The sequence below is a fragment of the Acanthaster planci genome, linkage group LG13 (genome assembly GCF_054643075.1).
Source record: "Acanthaster planci isolate LZ-2023a linkage group LG13, COTS_SCS, whole genome shotgun sequence".
Lineage (NCBI taxonomy): Eukaryota > Metazoa > Echinodermata > Asteroidea > Valvatida > Acanthasteridae > Acanthaster > Acanthaster planci.
The window spans coordinates 14,984,340-15,009,854 of NC_141789.1; the positions used below are offsets into that span (position 1 = coordinate 14,984,340).

Genomic DNA, 25,515 nt, shown 5'->3' on the forward strand with positions numbered 1-25,515 from the left:
CTGAATTATTATCACGCCTATCGAGTTTATTTGAAACCTTACGGAATACGCAGACAAACTGGTGGGGCATTCTGTTTGTATAGACAAAAATGGCTTCATATTTACACAAAAAGGAGCGCCCTATTTTCTTTAAGAGTAGAGATATCAAGATGAGATCAGCCTTGTTGACCTAACATGCCGGTAAGTGAACGTTATTGGTTGAAAATGGTCAATGATAATTTTGATTGGAGAATCTTATACAAACGCATTTTGTGGTGAGCTTTTACATAATAGTGTGGGCATGAAATTCTAAATTCATAAAATCTTATACATTGGTCGCATTGCGCATATTTCAATACCAGCAACGCTTGAAACACATTAGATTTTCTGGGAGGTATAATAAACAGGGTAAAGTTGGGCACAGGCTGCGTCCAAATCATGTGTCTAGAGCTAGGTGTGCGGTCTTTGCCCGTCTCAACTTACTCATGGGTACATTCTGAGAAAAGACATAGCCGTAATTTTGGAAACCGTGATTTTTTCGGACCACAATGCCTTTTCAGTGCAGGACAGGATCTCAGTTAAGGACTATATACCAGGAGCGGATCCAGGATTTTCCAGAAGGGAGGGGGGCTAAGTAAACATTTCAGGGCGGCGGCCGTAAAATTAAGGAGGTTGATAACCGGAGGCAGAACTGTTCGCTTTTTTTTCCAACCTTGTCATATTTATGAGGCGTGGTCCCTCCCCAAGTTTCTTCAGTTCCTTTTTTTCTCTTTTTATTGATTTATTTTTGGTGAAAAAGGGAGGGGCTGAGCAATTGCGTTAGTGAACATTTTTATCTTTGAATCGTTGATGAAGGAGAATTCATTCGTTTTCCTTTTAAGAGTGAATATTTAGATCAAAACTATATCAGGAATTTATCAAGATTTACCTTTGGAGATGATCATGAAGTACGGTAATTTTTCAATACCACCCACATAACAATACTGTGCCATTAACTTGTACTATGTGGTATGAAATGTTTAGTCCTGTCGAAAACACCGTAACAAATTTCGCTGGTTTGTAAACTTTCCCCTTGAATAAGCGTACGTTTATGCCGGGTACCACGTACTGGTAGACGCAACGGATATCGGTACTGAGTACTGTATGTGTACTATACTGTACATACCGATTTTTGTACAGTACGTGCATTATTTTTATTCTAGCGTGTCTAGCAACGAGTTTGCGATTAAGACATCAACTGAAGTGAGCTAGGATTTCGAGATTTTAGCATTTTGATCCCGACACATTCACACCGATAGACCCCCAATAATGTAGAAACAAAACTCGTATGTACTGGTTGCGTCAATGTCATCTCTGAGGCCCATGGCAGGCCAGATTTGCGCATCGTGTCAGGCACCGATTTCACAGGGGCTTCAAAGCCAGCGGGCGACGTGTCCGACGTGCGCGAGGAGCTTCCCGGCAGGGGCTCGCCGCACGCCAGGTGTTGTGGCCCCGCTAACTCCCGGCGGTGTCAGCGGTGACGTGGGGATGTACTCGCACCAGGCCATGACAGACAGTGTAAATGACAGACTGCCGTCGCTACGTACACCTTCTGCTGACAAAAATGTAAGAATATTTCTGAGTTTCCGAAACAAATTTTAAAATTTGGCCGTTTTCGGTTGTGCAACTTTGGTTTGCTTTGCTGTTTGCGGCCTAGGCCTACATTTAATTTTCCCCCAAACTTTCATTTGTATTGACCTTGACGCTTGACGAGAAATCATGTAGTTTTTAGAGTAGAAGTCAACATCATGGACATGCAGTATTATAAAAAAGTATTTTCATTATGAATATGATGAATACTATTATTTATTTGGCACTAAAATGCTAAAAAAGTGAACATAATCACTGTTGCTAACAGCCATTCAGTCCCAAGACTTGTGCAAACAAACACCCTGACGGACAAACATACAAACAAACAAACAGACGAAATACAGTCATTAAAGCGGACGTAAAACAAACATTATAAGGCCACCTACATATAACATTAAAGTTCTCATGACATCATTTTATTATTATTAATTCTGTTATTGAAGGTGAACAGTTGGCCTATGAACATGACTTGAAAGTAAAGCAAGTTATTTGGCATCAGCAGTGCATGTGTGACACTTTCCCATTTCGTAATGAATTCCCTTCCCAGTCACATTAATTGTATGAAATATGTATGTACATATACATGTATGCTCATGCATGAAATTGCTCTTATTGGAGGTGAGACAGCCAACTACAGAATGTTACCAGTTATTAATAATGCTCAGTACAGAAATTTATTGTTCTCCGTCCTGAGTTGAGTTGCCTTTGAATGGAAATCCATTTATAGAAGATTGAAAGAGGGAGTATAATAAATTTGCGCAAGAGTCACGATTGTGCTGAACAGTAATTTTGGGCACGATGTACAAAGCCCAAGATACAATTTGATGCAAAGGCATTTTGTTGACATTTTTTGTAGAAAAAATATAATTTTACAGTTAAAGTTGTCCTTTCTCCCAAACTTTAAATTCCTATGGGGGCTCAATTGCAGAATACCCCACCACCCTGCATGATCAACCATAGCCAGGTACAAGTCAGAGGGTCACACTCTTCTCAAGGGATTTTCACCTTGTACCCACGTAACCAGTCATTCTGGGTTTGTTTTTTTTTAGAGTGGCAGGGTATTCTGCAATTATTCCGAATATGGAAGAAACAGAATGAAAGTGTTGTGTCTTGTTAAAACTTTGAGGCTTTTCGGAATCATTACTACAGTTTACAATATTTACAGCAAGCACGGAATACATGGATGTGTTGAATACATAAAATAAATATTCAAGGCAGAACTTCAATAGTTCTTGTGGCAGTAATGTGTACTGTGCATGTACATTCCTTCGTTCAAGTTTTTGAAGGCAAGCTGCTAATGTGAAATAGAAAAGAATCAGATATTGATTACCGTGTGGAGTGGGCTGTGTTTGCCGGGCTGTGGAACGATTTCTAATGCGTTTGTCCTGTTTTGGGATAGTACAAATCAATATTGCTTCATTGTGCTGTTGAGACATGGTTGCTGTTTGCACATGGATCTAAATAATTCACATAGGTTTCCACATTACCATGCATGCGTACATGTACGTGTACATTTACGGTATATGTAGGAGACAAACTTTTGCAGACATGCAAACTGAAATACACTGTACCGGTACATTTGTGACTTGGCCATGTACATGTACTTTAAAATGTTTAAATGCATTTCAACGTACACGTATAATGTGTCCCTTCTTTCTTAAAAAATGAAATTTCACCAGATACATGTATTCAAGTCATGAATGCAGTATGCTGGCCTGCTTTCAGTCTAAATAATAACTTTACCTTGACAGTCATTGTTTCATGCATCCTTTGTTTGTTCGTGAATCATAATATTTGACCAGAAAACTACTGGTACATGTACATTGAGGTTATGCCGCAGTAATTATTTGTTTGTACATGTACGTACACGCATGAATGTTACATGTACATGTACCTTGTTCAATTACCAAATAATGCAAGTCAGTTACCTGTATTATTATTTAATTAGGTCAGTGAATTTTCAATTTTGTTTGTTACATTTAGTTCAAAATCATGTAACTTCAGTTCCCTGATAACAGATATTTGCTTCTAGTGTAAACTTGTATTTACTGGTATCTAACATTCCTCATCAAAGTTTAGTTGAATCAAACCAAATTTGGTAGGCCTGCTGGAGTTTCTTGTCTTTCATTGTCAACTATTTATGCTCCCCCAACCATACATGTACCATTTCGATAAAGCAACTCATCTTCCAGTGTCCCCGGTAAACATTTGTTGCTATGATTGCTCTCTCTGTAACATTTCCCAGTAGCAGTTTGGTTGGATGACACAGTGGCAGATATTAAAACACAGCAGCAACCAGTGGTTTCCAACCGCTCTGTGATAGAGTAAAGTCACCAAGAGATTGTGGTATTTGTTGTATGGTTATTGCAGCGTGTATCAAACTGTGTACTATTGTCTTCCCACTAGTACAGAACATCAGGTTAATTAAGCTTTCCCTTGTGCAAATATGCATGATAGTTTACTGTAGCATCTTTAATTTGAGCAGGTTTTTCATTACATGTACATGCAGCCACTTCTTGTCATTATGCAACTGTGTTAGTGTGTTTTCTGTATGAAATCATCATGGGATGAAAACATTTGGACACTGTGCATATGTTCTTCAATACATGTAATAATACATGTACATGTATGTATGTGGATAATTCCAGAAATTAGGGGACCAAAAGTGAGACATTTTCGTGTACCTGTTACATCTGACCTTTGTTATTTGAAGTAGAAATATCACCAGAATTGAATTATTACTATGTGTTTGGCAGGTAATTTGCATTAATTCATCACTTTCGGAAATTAGAAAATGCATTCTCGAACTTACAAAGTCATACATGTATGTCAGATGTAACAGGGACACGAAAAAAAATGGACCCCTAATTTCTGGAATAAACCATGTACATGTACATACGTGTACATTGTACCAGTACTATGTACATGTACTGTACATGTATCGAAGTGTGTAGAGCCATTTTCAGGGTTCTAGACTTGGTAGGTTTAGTGTAAATTTATTTTGTATTTAAGGCTACAGTACATGTTCATGTATTACATTGCAAATTACAACAGTTGTGATGTAAATGATTAGTTTTTTCACAGCATAAAATGTAAAGAAGTTTGCTGTTTTTTTTTTAATTGAAATTGCTAAGAAACATGCTGTTACATGTGTAAATGAAATCAAACTGACAATTTTTAGGAAGTAAAAAGTTGTTCATTAGGCTACTAGAAAAGCTGAATGTATGTACATGTATGTAGGAAGAAAAGATACAGTACCAGCATGAAGAAATCAGGAATAGTGAGCCAGTTCAGTATTTCAAAAAGCCTAGGTCTTTTGGGAACAAATCGCACGCATGAGTCAGTGTACGGCTGCGCTTATACGTGTAGGCCAGAATATCGTGCATGCCTACATGTAGCTTTTCCTGAATAGCCTCTTACTGGGCATGCGCTGTTAGAATACCAAACTGGCTTATTCAACTTACTTCAAATGAAATTTACATGTACATGTACCTCGGGTTGGTTTTTATATCAAATTTTATAAAATTTCATTGGAAAAGGTTTCCCGTTATTCACCAAATATGAAAGTTTATCATGGAAGAACATGGCTCGTTGATGCAATCTGAACCCTGACTTCAACCCCTGTCCCCCCACACAAATGCAGCTTCTTCATTTTGCATGTAATTGTGACGTCATTACACCATCAATAATTTGCGCAAGGCCTTTTTACCGGTACCTGTAAGCCCATGCGCACCATGGCTGCTGTAACCATGGTTACATCATTAATAATTTTCTGGTTTTCAGTATCTACATCATTGCGGTGGGCACCTCTTACAATTACATCTGTAGTTAATATAAATGTGTCTACATGAAGCACGGATTGGTACAGGACTTGAGCATTTTTAACCCTAACCCTACATAATACTACAAATTACTACTTATAGTAAAATGTAATCAGTGCTGCCGCTTGTAACATGACATGACCGTATTATTCTCTGAAGCCATAAAATGCAATAGAAAAGACAACGTACATGTACCATACAGCGCTCTGGCACTATGAATGCATGGCTTTATTGTTCTCTCTATGAGTAACAATGGAAGTAACCTAGCCAGAAGTAGTAATTTGTAGCACTAGGCCCTTCAGGCTCTGGCTGTTACTTAGTATTTTGTAGTACTGAGTACTGTAAGCCAAACAATATGCTTGGCGGTTAGGGTTAAAGTAAAATTTTTTAGCATTGAAATTAATATTGTAATTATTTATTGTGTACTCAACTAATTGACGACACCCCTGAATGAGCAAGTACGATAGTCAATGAAATTTTGGGTTTTACTGTTTTGCATGATTTTAAAGTTACCTACTAGTGTTCTTTGGGGAAGGGGTTTTTACAGTCGCCCAGATCTTTCACACTCTGAAATACATGTAATCAATGTTTTGTATTGCGTACAATGGCAATGTGCTTGATGCTGTTCTGTGTGATTTTTGTCTTTATGGTAATGTATAATTTCCCATTTTGGATTTGATAAAGTTTTATCTGTATCCATGTAGAGATGTGAGACGTACGGTATAAGACAAGTCTTAATTTCATTGCATTATTCAGCTGTCACCTTTGAAATGGAAAGTAATATATTGAAGCCCATTGCGCATTTCATTGCAAGCCCATTTGTCTCATACATGTACTGTAAGTGCACTGTCATTTTTTAAAAATAATTTCACTCTGAGAAATGTGCATAAAAACACGAACACAATGGTTCATGAAGAGAACATTTAATTGTGCCCTTAATTGAATGTAACCATAAATGATCAACAAAATGTTGGAAGAAGTTTTTCCTGCTGAAAATTTCATACTTAAAATAATTGTTGTCGTTGTTGTTCATACCGGTAAGTAGGGGATAAACTTGCATGTAAATACCTGAAGGACTATTCGTAATGTAATGAATTACGTTAGTTGCTGTGATCTTCGTTACCCCGTAGATTTTTATTCATCTCAGGATAAAACCAACAAGGGTGGTAGGTTCTCCGGGATCACCAACTTCTTCAGCTCACTGGGTGGGGGAAAGGCAAAAGGGGAGAAAGGAAACGAGCAGGAGATGAACACCAAAGGTAGGCCGTCATCGGAGCAGGGCCTTCCCGCTATCAACCCAGGCCAAGCCATGGTGTCGCAGAGTGCACCCAGCTTGGGTGGCAAAGGTTTACACAAAGGGAAGGAGGCAATACTACAAGGTTACACTCCCATGACACTCAAGCAGTTTAAGTGAGTATCCGTCAAATCACTCAGTTGATTCTGTAGTTTTGTTCCCCTACACCTACATGTACTCATCATACTTTGCATATAGACAGGATTTTCTCGTTAGGTTTTAAAATTTTTATTCATTTTGTGTGAAGAAAAGCAGGCAGGAAAATGAATGAAAGGAATGTTACTGGCAGTTCTTTGAATGATTTATAGAAACCTTGTATACAGAATGTATTTCCTCAGAATTTTATAGATTACTTTGTCGTTTTTTGACATTTTTGGGGGAATGTTGGTAAGGCATTATGTTTGTAAATGTAGTGTACATGTACATGTGCATGCATTTATTTTCTTTCAATATGAAATGTTAAGCAGAACACCGGTTCCCATTTTGAAGAAAATATGGGCGTTTACCCCATTTAACAGAAAAGAGTTCATGAAATCACATAAATTTAAAAAGGTCAAATTATGAAAAATATCATGTGCTGTACATGTACATGGCATCGAACCTGGACATGTAATCTTCAAGAAACATGTGATTTTCATGATCCCTAATTATCAGTTCACACACTTCATGTACTGTACATGGACATGTGTGTGTGGATGCAATATACATATACATGTACCGCCACGTAATTTGTTCTGAATTTCTACGCTTGAAGACTTACTCGCATGCCCTGATGATTACTTGATTGAGTTGGACAGCATTGCGTCTCTCAGTGAAGCATCAAAATTTCTTTGTTGCTAATAAGGAATAAATGATCAGCCCCTGGATGTTATCAAGCAGGTTGTATACTGTTATGTAAGTGTTTTGCTTGTGAGAAAAACATTCCAAAGGCTTGCTCAAACTTACATGTAGGTGCACCTTCAAAATTGACTTACACAGTAGCAATGAATATTGTATGTTTGTTGTTGAGCTTTTAAAAGAGTAATTAAGCTCTATACAAGGGTCAATCATCCATTATTCAATGGGTGCGGATTGGCAGGTGTGTACTTGGTCAAGGATGCCAGTCTTGCAAAAATACCATTTAATTTGTCATTAGATTATTATCTTAGTTCAATTCAAGAGGTGAGGATTTGGGGGAGACGGGAAGGGAGTATTATCTACAAAGTAATTTTGTTTAAAATTAGAAAGTTATGTATGGTATATATAAAGCAAATCGGAGAAGAAACAATTTCATGTGTACATATGCAAACCCAGAAAATTTACAGAAAATTGTGTCGAAAAATTGTTTGGTAACAATATGAAAAAGATATTGGAGAAATGTAAGTTCTATGAAGTACATGTGTATTGTCAACGAAAAGTCTATTTTTTTGCACGTGTGCTGATACATGTAGGTTGATTTGAGTTTTCACTAAAAAACAAATTTGCTTTTTTTTCTCTCTCTCTTTTTTTTTTGCTTTTACATGTATTTTAAAAAATTATATGTAATGTGAAAACATGTACATTGGGGTACAAATGCAACCGCGCTATGCACGTGAAGAGAAGAAACCACTATGTCAAGCATCAGTTGGAAGCGTAGCAGTTTGGAACCCCTGCAAGTACTGGTACAGTACATGAAGCTTACATGTAACTTAACATGTTTGTCTGCCTATGTGCGCATGCATTTTTTGGACACAACATGTGCTTTGTTGTTTGTTGCAGAGAATGTTTATCCAAAGCCAAAGCAGCGGAGAACTTCAAGAAAGTACAGGGTTTCTACGAGTTAGCCTTCAGCTCATTTTCACACATCAATGCCACATTTATGGTAAGACAGTCACATTGTCCAGGGTGTGATTTAAGGATTCCCCCCTCCCATTGTAGATATTTAGAGGATTGATCTTCAGGATTTGCTGCTGTTTTGCCCTTACAGAGTATATGTATATCTGGGAAATCCAGAAAAAGGTTCACAAGAAGCCGTTTATAAGAAAATTCACCCCTTGCTAGCTATTAAAAACCCTGAATTTTATTTTCATTGTTAAAACCCCTGTGCTGGACATTTCCTGGAGTTTTCATCTCCAAATGCCTCTCCTACATTGTGTATTGTATTAGATTACTGCCTATCCAGTAAAAGTTGTCAATCTGCTTTGGGATTCCTTAGAGTATTGTAGGATTTGGCAATAAAAAATACAGTTGCACCACTGGAATGCTTGCTTTAAACTTATGCCTATCTGATCTATAAATGGAATTAGATTCATCGGGTAGGGTTTAATCGTAGTAATGTCTCGGGGTTATAAGACTGTAAGTGAGCTAAAAAAGTATCCCTTTCCCTTCTAAAATGACTCATGAAGTTTGTCTTGTCCCATGCACCCCATTGCCCTCCCAACAGGAAGCAGGTAAAGACCCTAGGAGCACAGAAGACCCTGGAACATCCCAGGCCTATGTTAGTACAGTCTTTAAACACCTTCTGGAGGTACCTGAAGAGATACAGAAGACAACGCTAAAAGCCATCATCAATAGCCTTCTGAAAGACATGAAAAAGTAAGGGTTAGTGAGTCAGGCAGAGTTCCCTAGAGATCTGGAGGGAAGAAGGGAAATGACTTTTTTTTAAAGAAAGATTCTAACATTCTGAAGTGTAAGTTGTGTTTGGGAATTTCAGCGTTTCATTAAATTCAAGAAATCTTGGTTTGATGTTCTTCACTTAAAAAGACAGTGATTTTACAGTAGCAATCATCATTTTCAGTCAACAACAAAAACATTAAATTTTGAAGGTATCCTGTAAAGAGCAGAATAACATTAACTGTAACAAACTCATGCTTAGGGACACAGATTTCCTCAAGCTGAGTTAAAATCTGTAGCAGCTCTGTCATGAAACTTGAGACAGAACTGAACACACTGTGGTGAGGCCTTCATGCCTACGTGTAGATCTGGAAATACAACGTACATGTATTTGCTGTTTTAGACGCAGCAAAAGTAGAAAGTCAAGTGTCAAATTTCATCAACCAAAGGGTTAATTGAATGGCTGATTCAGAACACATTTTGCTGACTTCTTCTGGGCATTGCTTATGACAATGTGGTTTTATTTGGTTGTTCTTGTAGGCCAAGGGATAAGAATGACTTAAGAGCTTATCTTATTCTGTTGCAGGTAAGTAGAAACTTCACACAGAAAGATGAATAACTTCATTGCAGATGTTAAGTACCAGAAAGAGACAAAAGTTGACATAAAGAAAAGACAAGAAAACAACCCACATTTTTCACTTTATCCACCAGAAAAGCAGTTTAGGCCAACACTACCCCAACAAGCACAAGTAGTGTAAATAGCACAGCCATGCAAACTGGGACTCTGTAGTTACATGTACTTGGATCAATAAAGTATTGATCAACGTAAGACTGTTAGAACCATAACAAGCCCTCATCCAACTAACTGTTCTTCCTTTCTCTGCACATCAAGACCTGACTGTAATGATATTGACACATGTATACCTTGGGCATTAATTGAGGAGTCCAGTTTTAGAATAAAGTTGGCCTTTTTCTGCTCGACTAATTGATGTGAAGGATATTTTACCCGTGAAGTCTTGAACCAAGGGGGGGGTGATTTTGTTTGTTTTATATTGCTGTATGGACAAATATGTAGACTTTCCATTTTTTCAGCTTATTTTCGTCACAGTTTTATAAAAAATAAGAAAATGTTACATTTGTATTTTTATTTGTCATTTATGTTTTTATTGATTGCTATTTTGATTTCATATAACAGTGGATGCGTATCTTCATGAGATTTAATGAAAGTAAAATTACATAAAAATAAGTAACTAAAATTACATACACGTAAAGTTTTTAAGTTATCTTTGTAATATTATTTTGAAATTCTTGAACATTTTGAATCATTTAAAATAATCTTAAATTAGATAATTTTTTCTCAAAGGCAGCAGTGTGTGTCATTCTAAAGATGTTCTTATTGCATGATGTTTTTATATCAGGAATATATTTGTCCTTGATGCATTCAAGTACCTGTTTAATCTATGCCAGTCACAAGTACAGATGTGGAATTTATTATGCACTTAGATTTTACAGGTGTATCTCATGTACATTGTACATGTATACTATTATACATGTATGTTTTTCCAGTATAATTACCTTCTCTACTTTGCGATTCATTATGTATGGCCTTGATATGCCTTGATTTAAGGCTACGTTATTTCCATATTGTTAAGGTTGTTGGAAGTCAATTTTGGTGCGGTGCAGCTATTTCCATAGATAGTGGCTCTATTGTTCACGTTTCCTTGGAAGCAGCATTGTGTTTTGTACTACAAATGTTGGAAATTATATGAAAAAAAATAAATAGCAAAAGAAAGAAAAACCTAGAATAAAAAAATACTAATAAAAAACACATAATTGTGTGGTGTCGTGCAGACAAACATAATTAACTCAGATTTGAACTAAAGTATGGAAAGTCAGTTTTGAATGTAATTATGGGAAGTAAATTTTGAGACATGTAGGAAAACAAGTTTTTATTTTTTTTCTTTGCTGCCTCAAAGTCTCACTAACTGCACAATTTAGAGTCAAACTGTAACTCTGGCAAAGTGCTGGGGGAATACACAAAGCATTGGAATGAACTGGGGGGGTCCTAATTCTCAGCTCTGCTTTGATATTTTTAGCTCAGTACTAAGTCTTATAGTGCCAACAAGTACATTCTAGCAACCAACATATTGAAGTGATTTAATTTTATTTGAACAATGCTCGCCTAAATGTTTGTAATGGATGAAGCCTGAGATGGAGACAGAGCCGGGTATCAGCCCCCCCCATGCACTACCTGTTACATGTATCATTAGCGAACGGCTTTTGTTTTCCTTCTCATGCAGAACCCTCAGTTTAGACAGACATCCACTTATGTCATCTTTGCTCACCTACTACGGCAGGTTGCAGGTCTCTGTGATCAGGACCATCATTATCTCGTCCACTGGTTCAAAAGGTTTGCCAAAGTGTCTCATTTTTGCCTCACCTACGCACATGTACTTCTTGGAACCCAAACTGTCCTCCGCAGCATCTTCATTAATTAAGATCGTGTCTCAAGCCAGTAATAATTATTCCATTCTTGTATGATACCTGTTGCAGCTTTTTTAACTTTTATGGTAATTGTTAATTGATTTTGTATAATTTGTATTAGCAGTCTTGGTACACATGTGGTTCTTAGAAGTATGAAATGTAATTTGGGAAAGCAAAGTTAGTTGTGTCATTCAACTTCTTAAAGCACAAGAGTTTCGGAAAGGCTAAATTTCTAGACTTTGAAAAATTGTCCTGGAAGGATTATTCACCCAACAAATGGGTAACACCGGTAATCACATTGTTAGTCATAATCACCGTACCGTTATTGCTTTTTAATTGCAGACTTCCAAATGACACCTTTAGGGACATGGTCAGTCGACTTATTCAATTCATCTCCATCCGGCTGTTTCCACCTGAGCCAGCTGATCTGCCACCCATTGGCAAGTGTTCTTGGTGGATACCCTCCGTCACCAAAGTCCTGGCACTGCTCAGTAAGTCTCGACTGTGCTCGATGCTCATGAGCTGTTCTGTAAATTCAAAACTTTGGCTCCTTCATAAGTTCCTGAAATTGAGGAAATTCTACAATGGCCTCTCAAGAAAGGGATGTATGTGTTCTTTTTTCAAATGTTGAGCACCAGTTAAGCTTGTGCTTTCTCAATGCAGCCTCAGTGCACTTGTTTTGCCTTGAGACACTGATAAATTTTAAAAGACCAGTTTTTCAAAACCAAAGTGAAAGGAGATACATGTATGTATATAAACTTGCTGATTGGAGGATTTCATTGTATTCTCACAGATGCAGCCAACTCGTTAACAGTCCCAAACAAGATTGTCTACACCTGCTTCTACAACAACACCTTGGACCATGTGGATCTTATGAAGGAATATTACGCTTGGCAGAGTCCCAACAATTACCAAACGTAAGATTGTGTACACTGCCCCCATCGGCTGAATATGCAGAATATACACCTTAAATGGACGCGAAGCAAGAATGTAGTTTAATTGATTTGCTAAGGTGCTTTACACCTGCTCTCAACACTGAGTACATTTCTCTTCATTGTTAACGCCCTATGGGTCTTTTTGCATTTCTGTGTCGCAGATTCACCTTCTGCCAATACCCGTTCATTCTAAGTCTTCAAGCTAAGCGTACCATCATGCAGAAAGACTCAGAACAGCAGATGATCATGACAGCGAGGGTGAGTTGTTCCACACACACCCCACCCTGGTCTAAGACTACTTTTTATTTTGTTCCTGGTGCGGCCATATATCCTTCGAAAAAAGGGAGAATAATCAAACTTGGCATAAGGTTTGTATGCTTTATTTTGTTGCAATGCATGTCACGTAGAAGAAGCTTTTAAATGGAAGTTGTCATGAAAAAACATCAAGAAATGAACATCAAAACTGGAAGATGCTTCAGGAAAAGTATTGAAGTGCCAGTGTTTTGCATGTTACACAGATGACAAAATATACACTTTTTGCCCCTGTGTCAGCAGGAATTCACTGAATGAATGATGTTGGCTACTGATGAGTGTCTATTTTTAAAAACTGAATTGTTTTTGTTTTCTGCTTCTCCCGCCATCTTGCAGAGAAGTCTGGTAGCCAAGGTCCAGCAGAGGCAGATGCCCAACATGAACATGCTGTTTTTGAACTTGAAGGTGCGCCGGTCACACCTTGTCTCAGACTCTCTACATGAGGTAGTCCTGCACTCATTTTTCTTTAACAACACACTGGACAGATTACTTTATGATTATCAATTACTATGTATGTAGACTGTATGCATAAGTGTCATTGACTGTGGCACAAATTGAGAGTGGAATTTCTGAGATTACTCCAGCGGGAATTTTGAGATCAGTCGGCTAGGGCAAGAGTAAGATTTTTCAAGGCATTTGGCAATCAGGATGGAACTTCCTTTGTGTAAAAAGCTACAGACAGTGAATATGCCGATTAATTATATATGCAAAATTGAAGATTTATAGGAGTGGACCGTTTCATGATTGAATGTCTCCCAAACTCTGTGCATTGAAGGTCGCGAGGAAGAAAGCTGACTTGAAGAAGAAGCTTCGAGTGCAGTTCCACAATGAGCCCGGATTGGACATGGGTGGGCTGACCAAGGAGTGGTTTCTGCTCCTTCTCAGAAAGATCTTCAAAGAAGAGTATGGTAAGTCCTGGATCTCAGCGATTTTGACTTGTAACAGATGCATGAAATGTATACCATGCACCAGACAAAATCAACCAGTGGTTAACAAATTGTCACTGATCGAACTTGTCCTTAGTTTCTGTCTCTGGGAACCCACTTTGCAGTTAACGAAATCTATTGAATCTGTGAATTTAATTCCATCTTTTAATTGCTTGTTTTCTACAGGAATGTTTACCTACAACGACAAGTCTCGGTGCTTCTGGTTCAACCCAGCTTGTGTGGAGTGCAATCAGGAATTTAACTTAGTGGGAGTGGTATCCTTTGTCAGTTTTCAGGTTTCTAAGTTGAGTAAATTGCACACTATAAATCGGCCCTAATTTGATGTATAATGTCCATGTGATATAGGAGTAACTTGAAGTATGTGTTCTCCGATGCAAAGACTTTGAAAATTAAGAAAATTATGGGTCCGAATTAAACATGTCTGTATGCAAAAATTGTGCTTGCTACGTCTCTTGCCCAGTGCCTCAATACTTAAATAATCCACCATCAGCCTAACCATGCTTAGACCATTTGCTTAACCCTAACCATGCTGAACTGAACAAGGTTATGCAGGATTTCAATGGTCCCTAGGGGGTTAGAGGTAAATAATCCACCATCAGTTTGAGCATGTAAACTTGTCACGTTTTCCCATTGTTACATCGCCTTGACTGACTAATTTCTGTACAAGCTGATGGGTCTAGCTGTGTACAACAGCATCATTCTAGATATTCACTTCCCAGCTTGTACCTACCGGAAACTCCTCAGTCCTGCCGTGGTGCCTTACAACAATCCTGGGGCTGAGGTGGGTCGGACATCGGTCACCCAGGAAGACCTCGCTCAGGTCAACCCGGTGAGTGTTGAGACAGCTATCACCACATCACTGACCAAGAGGAACTGTGTCCCAAAAAAGCCTGACGCAAAGAATTACATTTTTGAAGTGTGACTCACATTATATACAGTAATGAATATCGGCAAGCTCAGATTACTCCAACATTCAGTAAACCTTGTAAATTTTTTTTACTGTACTCTTTGATGTAATTTCAGATTCTACATTCTATAAAAAAAAATTGCCAGCTATACATGTATTTTTGGTAATCAACTTTTCAATTGCCGTTCCCTTCTTCAGGAATTGGCCCATGGTTTAAAGGAGCTGCTCACCTACGAGGGTAACGTTGAGGATGACCTTTGCATGAGTTTCCAGGTAAACTGACTCATGGAGTCACCTTTAAGATCTAGCACTGTCAATAATTCCTTTTTTGTACTGCAGTGCCGAGTTTGAATAATAGTACAGTTAAAAATAATATGAATAAAAAGCGACGCATTAGGATAGAACTTGCATCTCTGCTGACTTTAGAGTGGCAAATTATTTTACTTTTGTTGCCCTTTTAACCCGTTCACGCCGGGATTCTTTTGACCATGTCTGCTGGCCTGCAATATGCCCGGTATGCAAAGCTCTGTCCAGCAGCAGGCCCCATTGAACCAGCAGCTGCTTGGTGATTAGACTGTATGTGTGGTATGCGCTAATCCTCACACAAAGCCGCGGCTGTGGATGGCTCCCGGTATGAAGGGTTAATGTTCTGATATCGAGATATCTCTCTCTTATCACTGTCTGGTAAAATGGGTATGAATACATTTGCTGCTCTTTTTATCCAGATATCCCTTCCAGTCTATGGAACTGTGCAGACTATAGATCTCAAGCCAGACGGAGCCAGTATACCAGTCACCAATGAAAACAGGAGAGGTACAAAGCATATTGCTTATTTGAGGATTTTCTGGAATAAATTAGCAGTGCCAAGTGCAAACTAAAAAAAATGATACTTGTGACATCATATTCTACATTATGATACAGGTTGCCATAACACAAAATATCTTAATAAAGAAACAAGCCTTGTCTTTGGGAGAACTTTTCAAAGGTCACAGAAAAGTTTTTTCTGAACAGAAATTAGTTTGTCTGTATGAAAAGTACAAAGGTATTGATAACCATAAAAAATTTTTGTTATATCTTTGTAGCTATGCTGATAACTTTTTGTAGGATCCTTAACCCATGGTGTTAGTTGATGATCTTCACTCACACTCAAAAAGTACAAAAAAGTGGAAATGGAACATCTGATATTAAACTAAATAGCTCTAAAAAAAAAGCTAAGGATTGAAGCATCTTGTTTTCCCTGTCCAGAATACGTTGAGCTGTACCTGAAATATCTTCTGAATGACTCCATATACCAGCAGTTTGCAGCCTTCTATCATGGCTTCCACAGTGTCTGTGCCTCCAATGCACTGATCATGCTCAGACCAGAGGAGGTTGAGATGCTGGTGTGTGGGAGTCCAAACCTAGACCTGGATGCATTGGAGAAAGTCACTACGTATGATGGATTTACCAAAGAGGACCAGACTATAAGGTATCATCAAACGGCAAAGTGGACGGGGATGAATAACAAAAAGGGACGGGTTGTGAAATGACGCTGTGGGATGAACTTCTTGTCAGAATGTTGATTTTATTGCTTTTTGCTCGCAGGGCCCAAGTTGATTGACTCTTCAGTTTCTCTTCTATTTCCCCCACCCCTCTCAGGTACTTCTGGGAGGTAGTGAAAGCATTCCCTGTAGCTCTACAGAAGAAGCTGATGCTGTTTGCAACAGGTAGTGATCGCATCCCAATCGGAGGAATGGGAGAGATGACTTTCAAGATTGTTAAAGTGAATGCCTCCACCAGCATGTGAGTATAAATCTTGGATTAGGTTTTTTGTTGAATGCTTAGACGGATGTTGCCATATGAAGGGAGCATTGTACATGTCTGAGACATCTTTTTTGTCGCACTTCATTGTGTATGCTTGCACTTTTGAACATTTTAGTTCCATTGGTTGTGGAGCGCAAATTTCAAAGACTGCATGGGGAGATATTACTGATTTGGATCTTTTTTTGTTGTCACTTGTACAGGCTGCCCATGTCACATACATGCTTCAACCAGCTGATCCTACCACCTTATAAGAGCAGACGGCAGTTGAAACATAAGATTACTATTGCCATCTCAAATGCTGAGGGCTTTGGACTTGAGTAGAACCCCCCCTCCCCATCTGGCACCTTCCTTTAGCTGCCCTTCTGGAGGATCGGCCACCTGTCACCTGTCGTCATGATGGGGTCCATCCTAAGGTGGGATTGTCCAGAGTTCAAGTTAAGCCCATCACTAGATAAGCCTCAACACCAAGCCGCATCCCAGGTCCAGTCTCAAGTAAAAGAGAATGAACGGAGGACAGAGAAATTGAGATTTATAACTTGAGACTGACTGACTTGGGGCGAAGTTGTGATTGACTTGTTGGGACTTGACTTACAACACTGGCATTGTCCAGAAATTAGTCCATAAATATACTTCGTTGGTGCATTCAGTGTGACAGAAAAAAAGGAGTAATTGTATCAATTTTGCCATAACAAAACATGGGATGTAAATAAAAGATTTATTGAAACCGGTGTGCTAGTGGTTGGATGTGTATAGAAAGGATTAACCCAGTGACAGCTGATGCTTGCAGAAAATTTTGTAGAACCATTGCTTGGAGAACCATTTTTGTTAAGGTTACCTCTCCAGAAATGACGAATGGTATTTGGTCAACTTCGGTGCAATACGTGTAGATATATATATACGGATGTCAGTTAGGAATGTGTTCTTGGAGAGAAACTTTTGGCTTTGATCTTTTGAAAAATATTAAGTTGTATGTGTTGTGCTAAAAAATATGTTCTTTTCTGAAGCCAAGATACTTCTGTTTAGTGTAGCTTTTCATAGGCTTTCTAGCATTTCCATGTTCATCATTTTCATTCATTTTTCATGATTTTATTCACCATTTTGCTGCTTTATTTTGGCAATTTCATTCTTTATTACATCTTGGAAACATTCCCACTACTACAGATGCTCTGCACCCCCCCCCAAAAAAATGACTAAAAGGTATAAAAAGCAAATGAAATTAGAAATTTGGATGGGAAATGTGCCCAAGCCCGATTGTCACTGGGTGAAGCCAGAGTATGTCTTTCCTATAAAACATATTATGTCTAATTTAAAGTAAGATTTATGTATATATGCATGTTAATGTATTTAAAAAAATTCTGAATGTATTCACCTTGAAATGAAACAAAAGGGTTTATCAAAGAATGCTGAATTCTCCAAAGTTTGTCTATTTTCTTACATGTACAGTTTGTCAGCATTGCTATTGTGCGTGTTATGCATCCTCCATACAGTATTTATCAAAGTGCCTTTTCTCAAAATTTTCTCTGTCTACTCTTTATTAGAAGTGGGAAGAAATTATCGAAAGCAGAAAGTTCAAAATGTGCCTGTTACATTTTGCCTAGTTCCGGTTTTAGTCAGCATTCAGCTGGACATGGACTTGTGGTCCTCAATTTTATGAAGTGCTGCATTTTGTTTTCTCCTGTCCTCTTGCGGAATGAATCAAGAAAAACTTGCACAATTTTGTACACACCGTCGAAATTCAGATGTTCTCAGCATGAGTGTTGTGTACAAAATTTGAGGTAGACAGAGTACAGTACAAATACATGCAGAGTTTTACTCCAAAGTGAGAGCTTTGCCTTCACATTAGAGCTAAAAATTACTCTCGGATGTTTTCTTCTCCAGATCCTTAATTCTGTAGCTTTTCCCTTTTTCAACAGTTGTTAGATTGGATGAAGAAAGTCATGCATTAATGTCTTGCCGTATGTTATTTACGTTTCGTGTTTTTAGTCATTAACATTCTTTAAAGAAACATCCTAAACATGTACAAAATCACCCACTTGCGATAAATTGTATTTTGTTACAAAATACAAGTTTTGCAATCCACTGATGTACAAGTATGAAGTTTTACTTACGAATTGGCCCCAAATGTGCCTTTAATTATTGCACATACATGAAAGTGGAAGTGCCTTAAAATATTTCCCTGCTTTTGTTTCACTTGCCTTACTAAGAAAAACCCCAAATGTTAGCCTTGATAGAATCTTTAAAAATTGTTCATATTTATAGAAAATGAAATCACTTAACAAATCATTGTTTTGACAGTCTATGATTTTGAAAGTTTCTAGTACCACACCAAATTATCATTGAATTTCAGCTTTTTCGTTGAGAAAAAATTCCCAAACTAGCAGTGGGTTAAATTTTATCTGTACATGTGTATGTAAATTTACCGACACAAAATTTTTAAGATTTAAATGATTGTACATGAAAAATTCTGTATAGAGCCAAGACCTTGCGTTAGTTTATTTAGCTATTAAAATTGATTAACCCTAACCCCCCAAGGGTTGCTGGCCCTAACCTTCCCCATTCACACAAAGTTAAACACCCATATGGGACTTTGTGCACAGAGGCTGTTGGACTTAGATTTTCTGAGGTATGCCAAACCCAATGCAAAAGCCAGCTGTTATGGGCCTACCAGACCTATCCCCACAGAATTAAACACTTCACTACTGTTTAATTCTGTGAGGTTGGGGAAGGTTAGGGTTAACTGTGTGACACAGGTATGACAATAAATGTGTGTTCCTATTAAAAATATTTGCTCATGCGTGAAATACTGATTGGTTATTGTGGAGAGGTCACTGGATTCAGTACAGGATTATGTAAATTTAAGCAATACTTTCCTTGTTTGAAATATTTTAGTGGAAAAAAATCCTGTAGCACAAAATTCATAAATGAACAAACTCACAATATGTTGCAATGTGCTCTTAAAAACTAAATTTAACTTTACTATTATCAATAAACTTCTTCAACCATTAATCTTGTACCCCAAACTTGTAATTCAGAAAATGGGAAAAAATTGCACTACTTTCAAACAATGTACATTAAAGTACAATATTCCAAATATTAGGTTTCCTTACCATATAAAATCAGGAAATTGTGAAGTCTTGTAACACAAATACATTACTTAGTGTAATGGACACTATTGATAAGAATTTCCACATACATGTATCAAGTAAACACTGATCCTCACATGTAAGTATTGCATTCCTCAAAGTTTTAGGTTGTTGAACAGGCATAGCTAAGATGGAGCTAGAGATTACTGCCATATTGGGTAAAAAACCTCTTCTTGAGGACAATCAAAGTGGATATGAGACACTTGCTGAGCTCCGAACCCCAACCTGTTGAATTAACCCTAAAAAATATGTACCTACAAATTGAATGATATTCCTCAATTTTGAAATCTGTGCTTCTTGCTGTTCTTGCTCTTTGGACAGCTTTCAGCATTGGAAAGAAAATAATCCACCGAGTCTCTTTATGAATGAGCCCTCGGAGGAGTAGTAGTTTAGGCTTCTGAATTTTTTGTCATTCTAAGCCCTGCAATTGGCCATTTTTTTCCATTTCATGCATAGGTGAAAATCTACAACCAGTGTCTCACATGATATTTAACCAACACTCTTAGTAATTCTTGTGAATATGTTATTCTTTTGTCAAAACTAACTCTTAGAAAAAGTAACATATATCTTGGCACTGAAATCGTCACAAGTACGTAGATGTGCACAACCTACATGTGTCATAAATACGCCCTGATGTTTGTTTGTTCATGTAAATATTATGTTACAGGACAAGAGGATGTGTATTGTCTAGCAAGATTGCAGGCTTGGATATCCATGCGCATATCCAGGCCTACTGATATTGCATGAAATCTGAACTCTGTGAAATCCGGACTCTACGACTGCAATGCACGTGACAGTGAGTAATGCAAGGGACGGGGAAGCACACTGAAGGAAACAGAGACCAGATTTTAATTGAGGGCTAGATTTCATAGGACACTGACACTTTTTTTAACCCAAACTTTTAGTAACGACCAAAATTTGGAAAACCGCTAATTACATGTAGAATTTAAAAGAAAATTTTTGTTTGTAGATGGGGGAATTCACCTGTATGGCAACACTGAAACAAATCCTGTATCTTCTTGTATTAAGAATCCAATCCGAATAAAATTTCCACATCAGATGTTAAAACCGACATGTACATGTACACACAAGCATGATGTTACAATGTGATAGTAAGTTGGACTTTAGTTTAGAAAAGGCCATTCACACTTTAATTATACCATTTAAATGTACAAACATCCTGGGACTGAGTACTGCAGATTACATGCACACACCAAACTAAAGAAACTGCTTCAAATCTCACCCTACACTGTGGGTTTGTAACATTCTTTCATAGAAATTACACTCGTAGAATTATTTCATAGAGTAACGTAGACTTTTTGAACAAATTAGACTGATCGTACAAAAGAGCAGTTAAATAATCCTCAGAACTAGATCATTCTTTCAAATTCTTAGGCAATGCAACAAACAAAACTGGACGCCAAACTTTTGTTTATATTTAATGATCAGTAAAACACAGCACAAGCACACAACATGAACATCAAGCAAAAATCAATGCACTGTACTATTCTCTGATTTAAACAAAACCATTACGAAAAGATCAAATTTTTAACAAACTAAATCAATCTTGCGGTAAACTTTACAGAGTTGCAAGAAAATAAACAACTCTCCTATTGTGCTCTACAAATGACATGTTTGGTTATCGGAGTTCCACTCCAGTTTAAGACCGAATTAAAGCAACAGGCCTTTCGTCACCATTTTGAACTGAACACAGCCTCAACATCATACAGACAGAAAGTCCAGCATGTTGTTGTCCTGATGATGAACTTTCAAATGTACACATACTTGATGGCTGGACCAATCAGAGAACAGGAAAGCTGAATTGACAGTGCACATACATGTAGCAACCACAGTCATTGAAAAGTTTTGACAGCAATGTTATTTCTCATATATGGAATTAGATATTTTTTCAATCATTTTATAGGTATGAGTGTGTGTTGGCTAGTTAGGTCAGTACCCTACAAATATTTTAATTCTGACCAAAAAGCTTTAGAGTTCGCACCGACCATTTCAGCAATTTGCAAATTGAAAAAAATTCCAAACAGGCTCGGTCACTGGTGACTATTGTAATGCACTACTAATACAAAAGAGGTCATAGAAACTTTGAGAGACTAAAACTAGTTAAACTTCTTTAGTCTGTTGCCTACTTCTTAAGTCATACTTCAAAGACTACCTGGAAATTCTTGGAAAGAAACATTACAGTTACTGAGTCAGTCGATCGTTGACCTCCAGCTCACAGCCATCCTGCATGAGCTGAATAGCGATGTTGGCGATGTTAATGGCATCATCTATTCCCCGGTGGGGCCGGCCATCGAATCCCATCTCTAGGGCTCCTAACATGTTCCTGAAATTAACCAAACATGTACAGTTCTTGTCAGATGTTTGGCTACCTTATGATTTGTGAACTGGAACTGTTTTATGTGTCATTGACCCATAACCAAGGATTCACGTGAAAAAATTGGCATTACCTTAAACACATCCGTTTAGTCTTGTAAAAGTTACTGAAGGTCTTACAAAGGTTAATCCACTGACGTGCATAGGCTGGGTAGGGAACCTGGCTCAACTTACACTGTACATTCAAATACATGTTCATGTCCCAAGGTCTAAAAAGAAAGACAACACATGCCGAGGTTACGTCAAAGAATCAGCCAAACTCATGATATGCATCTGGACTGTAATTGAAGTGAATCCTAATATGATGTATTTCTGGCGATGCTCAATTCTTCAGTCTTGTCAGAGTAGGAGTTAGAGTACCATCTACTGCAAGGAAGGTCAAGTGAGCAATGACCTATGAGCTGACTCAGAAATAGATCACTCGACTTGGGAATGTGCTGACAACACTGTTTGCTTCCACTAGAAAATGCTGTCATCCAAATCAAGCATTCTACGCTAAAATGAAATTGTTAGAATGTTTTTTTAGTTTACCCATCAGTAACAATTATGAAACTGTGCTCGGTCCCCAAGGCTTTGCTCTTCATCCATCGATGGACACCGTTCAGCACCAGTGGGAACGTATCTGCTTGGTCCACCTCGACCTGAGGATTTAAACAGAAGGAAGTAGAGGCAGAAAGCTAATCTTTGCCCCCAGAATGTTTGGTCACAACACACTGGAAGCTGAAATCTCTAGGAGCCCAATTCCACTTGTCACAAGATACCCAAAACGGTGAGAACATTTATTCCAAAAACCACTTGAGTCATCTTATTTGTGAGACACACTGCTCCAAGATTTACTGTCAGATTTCCCCAGATTTTCTTCCAGTCTTAAAATCATTCAATTGATTTGGATAGATGACTGAGCAGGTTTACTCCCCAATTTTCCTTTTCTTTTTACGTGGTCACAAAACATCAGAATAAAGACACGAAATTCTCTGTTCTACCTGTGTGATGCTTGTTAACTCCTTACAGAATTTGGATAACGTGGGGTGCAATAAAGGCTTGATGAAAGAATTAAAACTATCCTCCTGCGGCAAAAGAACAGTTGTAAAGCCAATTTAGTAATTTGCATTTTAAATAACTTGCCAGAGCAATTAATAATGGACAAATGCAAAACAAAACCAACACTGACTGTTTTCACCTTCATATTAATTATCAACACCTATTCAAACTGTACTTTTTCATCTCTTCTCTTCAACGATCATGAATTTCCAATGTGATATGTCATTTGCTTCACTCACAATTTTCATGGTCTTGGTATTGACCAACACAATTGGATACTCAATGATCTCTTGGATGTAATCGATAGGTGTGGGCTCCTCACAAGTAGCCTCAAAGTCAATGACACACAGGTAGTCAAAGTTCCGCTGGGTAGACGGCGTTTCTAGCCCTGCCTCACTCATGAGCAGATTCTTGTAGTAAGTCTTCAGTCTGGCTCGAAGAATTTCACCGATACCTCTACACATTGATAAGACAGACCGACATGCAATTACCCTCCTAAGTCTGCATTTTTCCTGTTAGTATACAATCACTCCTGTCAAAAGTACCGAGCAAATTTCTTTCCTTTGCTGCAAAGAATTTTTATTTCAGTGGATAAAAAAATTTTGCAAACTGCTTCTGCATCGAGTATGTACATGAACTCAAAAGGGTTGTCATCTCAAGTAGCTAGGGCTTTTCTATTGTCTTCCTTGATTTAAATAAATGTATGTTCATGCAGACTTCTAAAATGTTGTGAAAATGCCCAAACATTTTTACTAAAAAATATTAAATCTGTTTTCTGTTTTAACCATGTCAATGCCATATTTTTATAACGTTAAATGAAATAATGTTACACAGTGTGCCTAGCTTTATACAATGTCTTCCTGGTGTAATCTTTTACCTTGTATTGAGATTGAGCTTGGCCAGAGTGTCTATCATTTCCTCTTTGCTCATGCGGTTGATTTCACCATTCTTTCTGGAGATAGCTCGGTAAATGGGATTACTCAGATCTTTTACATACTTTGTGTCTGGATAGGTCAGGCAACTATTCTGCAAGAGTAACAATGAAAAGGGAAAACAGAGATAAAATAAACTACAGTAAATCCAAATTAAGTGTGACATACAGTACGTGGGTATGATGAATGAACCTTCGTGACCTTGAATATGAACTTTGTTAGATTCTTGCCTTTATCATGTTCACCTTTCTTGGCTTTAATAGGGGCATGCATAAATGAGTGTGGGAATGTTTATTTGGACATCCATTTTCTTAAAAAGGAAACTGTGATTAAAATTCATCCTTTTTTGCATGCTGTAGCTCCTCTATTTAATTTCCAATTTCAAATTTTTGAAATTCAAGTGAAGCCAGCATTTGATTCATTGAAATAAGGCACAAATAAGAAAAAAGATTTTACAAAAATATGAATTCTGAGCTTTTCAGTTAAAATCCACACTCATTTTTGTGTACAAAATAATCAGTTTGCTCTGACCTGCATTACACGTGTACAAAAAAGTCTCACAACATTCCTGCTTCAAACCGATTTTTCTTTGCTCTGCAGAGTCTGACGGAATCCAAATTTCTAGAAAAACAGTTCTAGTGACATTCTCTCTAAGATCACTTCAAAAATAAAACAGAAAAAACATTCAAGTTAACTTATGGAATACACGAGTTGCAAAAGAACAGACAAAAACTTCTGCATTGAACTTTTATTACCACTAACACTATATATAGGTCTACTTTCAATAGTGCTTGGAGTTGAATCTTGAAATCTACAGTCTTTGAAATATGAAAACACGAAACACAACGAAAATTGGGTTGAAGGACTGTCATTTTCTCACTTTCATATTCGGCGCACTGACATACTCCCTTCCCTTGCCATCCAACGAGTCCGCAGAGAGCTCTGGTTTTCTCTGTAAATCTGCCATCGCCATACTGCCAAATGTCCCATTGACCGCAGACTCTCCCAGAAGTTTCTTCAAGCGAAAACTCAGCGTTGAGTTGGCAGGCCAAGGAGATAGGCGCGACCCGCGCTTACTCGACGGGCTTTCCGTTTTCCGCATGCACCGCCAAAAGACAAAATAAATCACTGCGAATCCGACTAGAAGGCCTACAACAATAGCAGGAAGGGAACTATCGTACATCTTACACTGTGACGCTTTCGAAACCTGCAAGAATTTGGGGAAAGCATAGCGATTTTATTGAGGAAGGAAGCGTTCACACACTATCTTTCACTTTTGGAATGTCCGCCATGTTTATTTACTCATTTTTGTGAAACGAAAGA

The 25,515-nt window shown here is 37.8% G+C and overlaps 2 protein-coding genes across 2 annotated transcripts; one reads left to right on the forward strand and one right to left on the reverse strand.

The window, feature by feature from the left end:
- Positions 1-1,083: 1,083 nt before the first annotated feature.
- On the forward strand, positions 1,084-19,466 carry hectd2 (HECT domain E3 ubiquitin protein ligase 2). Its single transcript, XM_022225113.2, has 18 exons — positions 1,084-1,584; positions 6,577-6,839; positions 8,461-8,563; positions 9,125-9,276; positions 9,835-9,880; positions 11,595-11,704; positions 12,121-12,269; positions 12,572-12,695; positions 12,875-12,971; positions 13,362-13,469; positions 13,801-13,933; positions 14,138-14,226; positions 14,640-14,801; positions 15,078-15,152; positions 15,605-15,692; positions 16,125-16,347; positions 16,518-16,661; positions 16,883-19,466. Exons 1-18 carry the CDS (start codon positions 1,324-1,326, stop codon positions 17,001-17,003), a joined length of 2,448 nt encoding a protein of 815 aa, XP_022080805.2. The 5' UTR covers positions 1,084-1,323; the 3' UTR covers positions 17,004-19,466.
- Positions 19,467-19,631: 165 nt separating this feature from the next.
- LOC147797027 (3'-5' exoribonuclease 1-like) lies at positions 19,632-25,507 on the reverse strand. The gene is made up of 7 exons (XM_087144683.1): positions 25,073-25,507; positions 24,138-24,286; positions 23,500-23,716; positions 23,203-23,286; positions 22,751-22,860; positions 22,294-22,428; positions 19,632-22,169 (listed from the first exon to the last, which is right to left on the reverse strand). The coding sequence occupies exons 1-7, from the start codon at positions 25,373-25,375 to the stop codon at positions 22,028-22,030; spliced, it is 1,140 nt and encodes a 379-aa protein (XP_087000809.1). The 5' UTR covers positions 25,376-25,507; the 3' UTR covers positions 19,632-22,027.
- Positions 25,508-25,515: the final 8 nt, after the last annotated feature.

Bases quoted from the DNA above. Each gene is read 5' to 3' on its own strand.
- LOC147797027 (XM_087144683.1), bottom strand. From the start codon at position 25,375: ATGTACGATAGTTCCCTTCCTGCTATTGTTGTAGGCCTTCTAGTCGGA. The intron at 23,717-24,137 runs GTAAAAGATTAC...ATCAATGTGTAG, and splicing joins AAGCTCAATCTCAATACAAG to AGGTATCGGTGAAATTCTTC. The intron at 22,429-22,750 runs GTAAACTAAAAA...CTTTCTTTTTAG, and splicing joins TTCATAATTGTTACTGATGG to ACCTTGGGACATGAACATGT.
- hectd2 (XM_022225113.2), top strand. From the start codon at position 1,324: ATGTCATCTCTGAGGCCCATGGCAGGCCAGATTTGCGCATCGTGTCAG. The intron at 14,802-15,077 runs GTGAGTGTTGAG...TCCCTTCTTCAG, and splicing joins ACCTCGCTCAGGTCAACCCG to GAATTGGCCCATGGTTTAAA. The intron at 16,662-16,882 runs GTGAGTATAAAT...TCACTTGTACAG, and splicing joins GTGAATGCCTCCACCAGCAT to GCTGCCCATGTCACATACAT.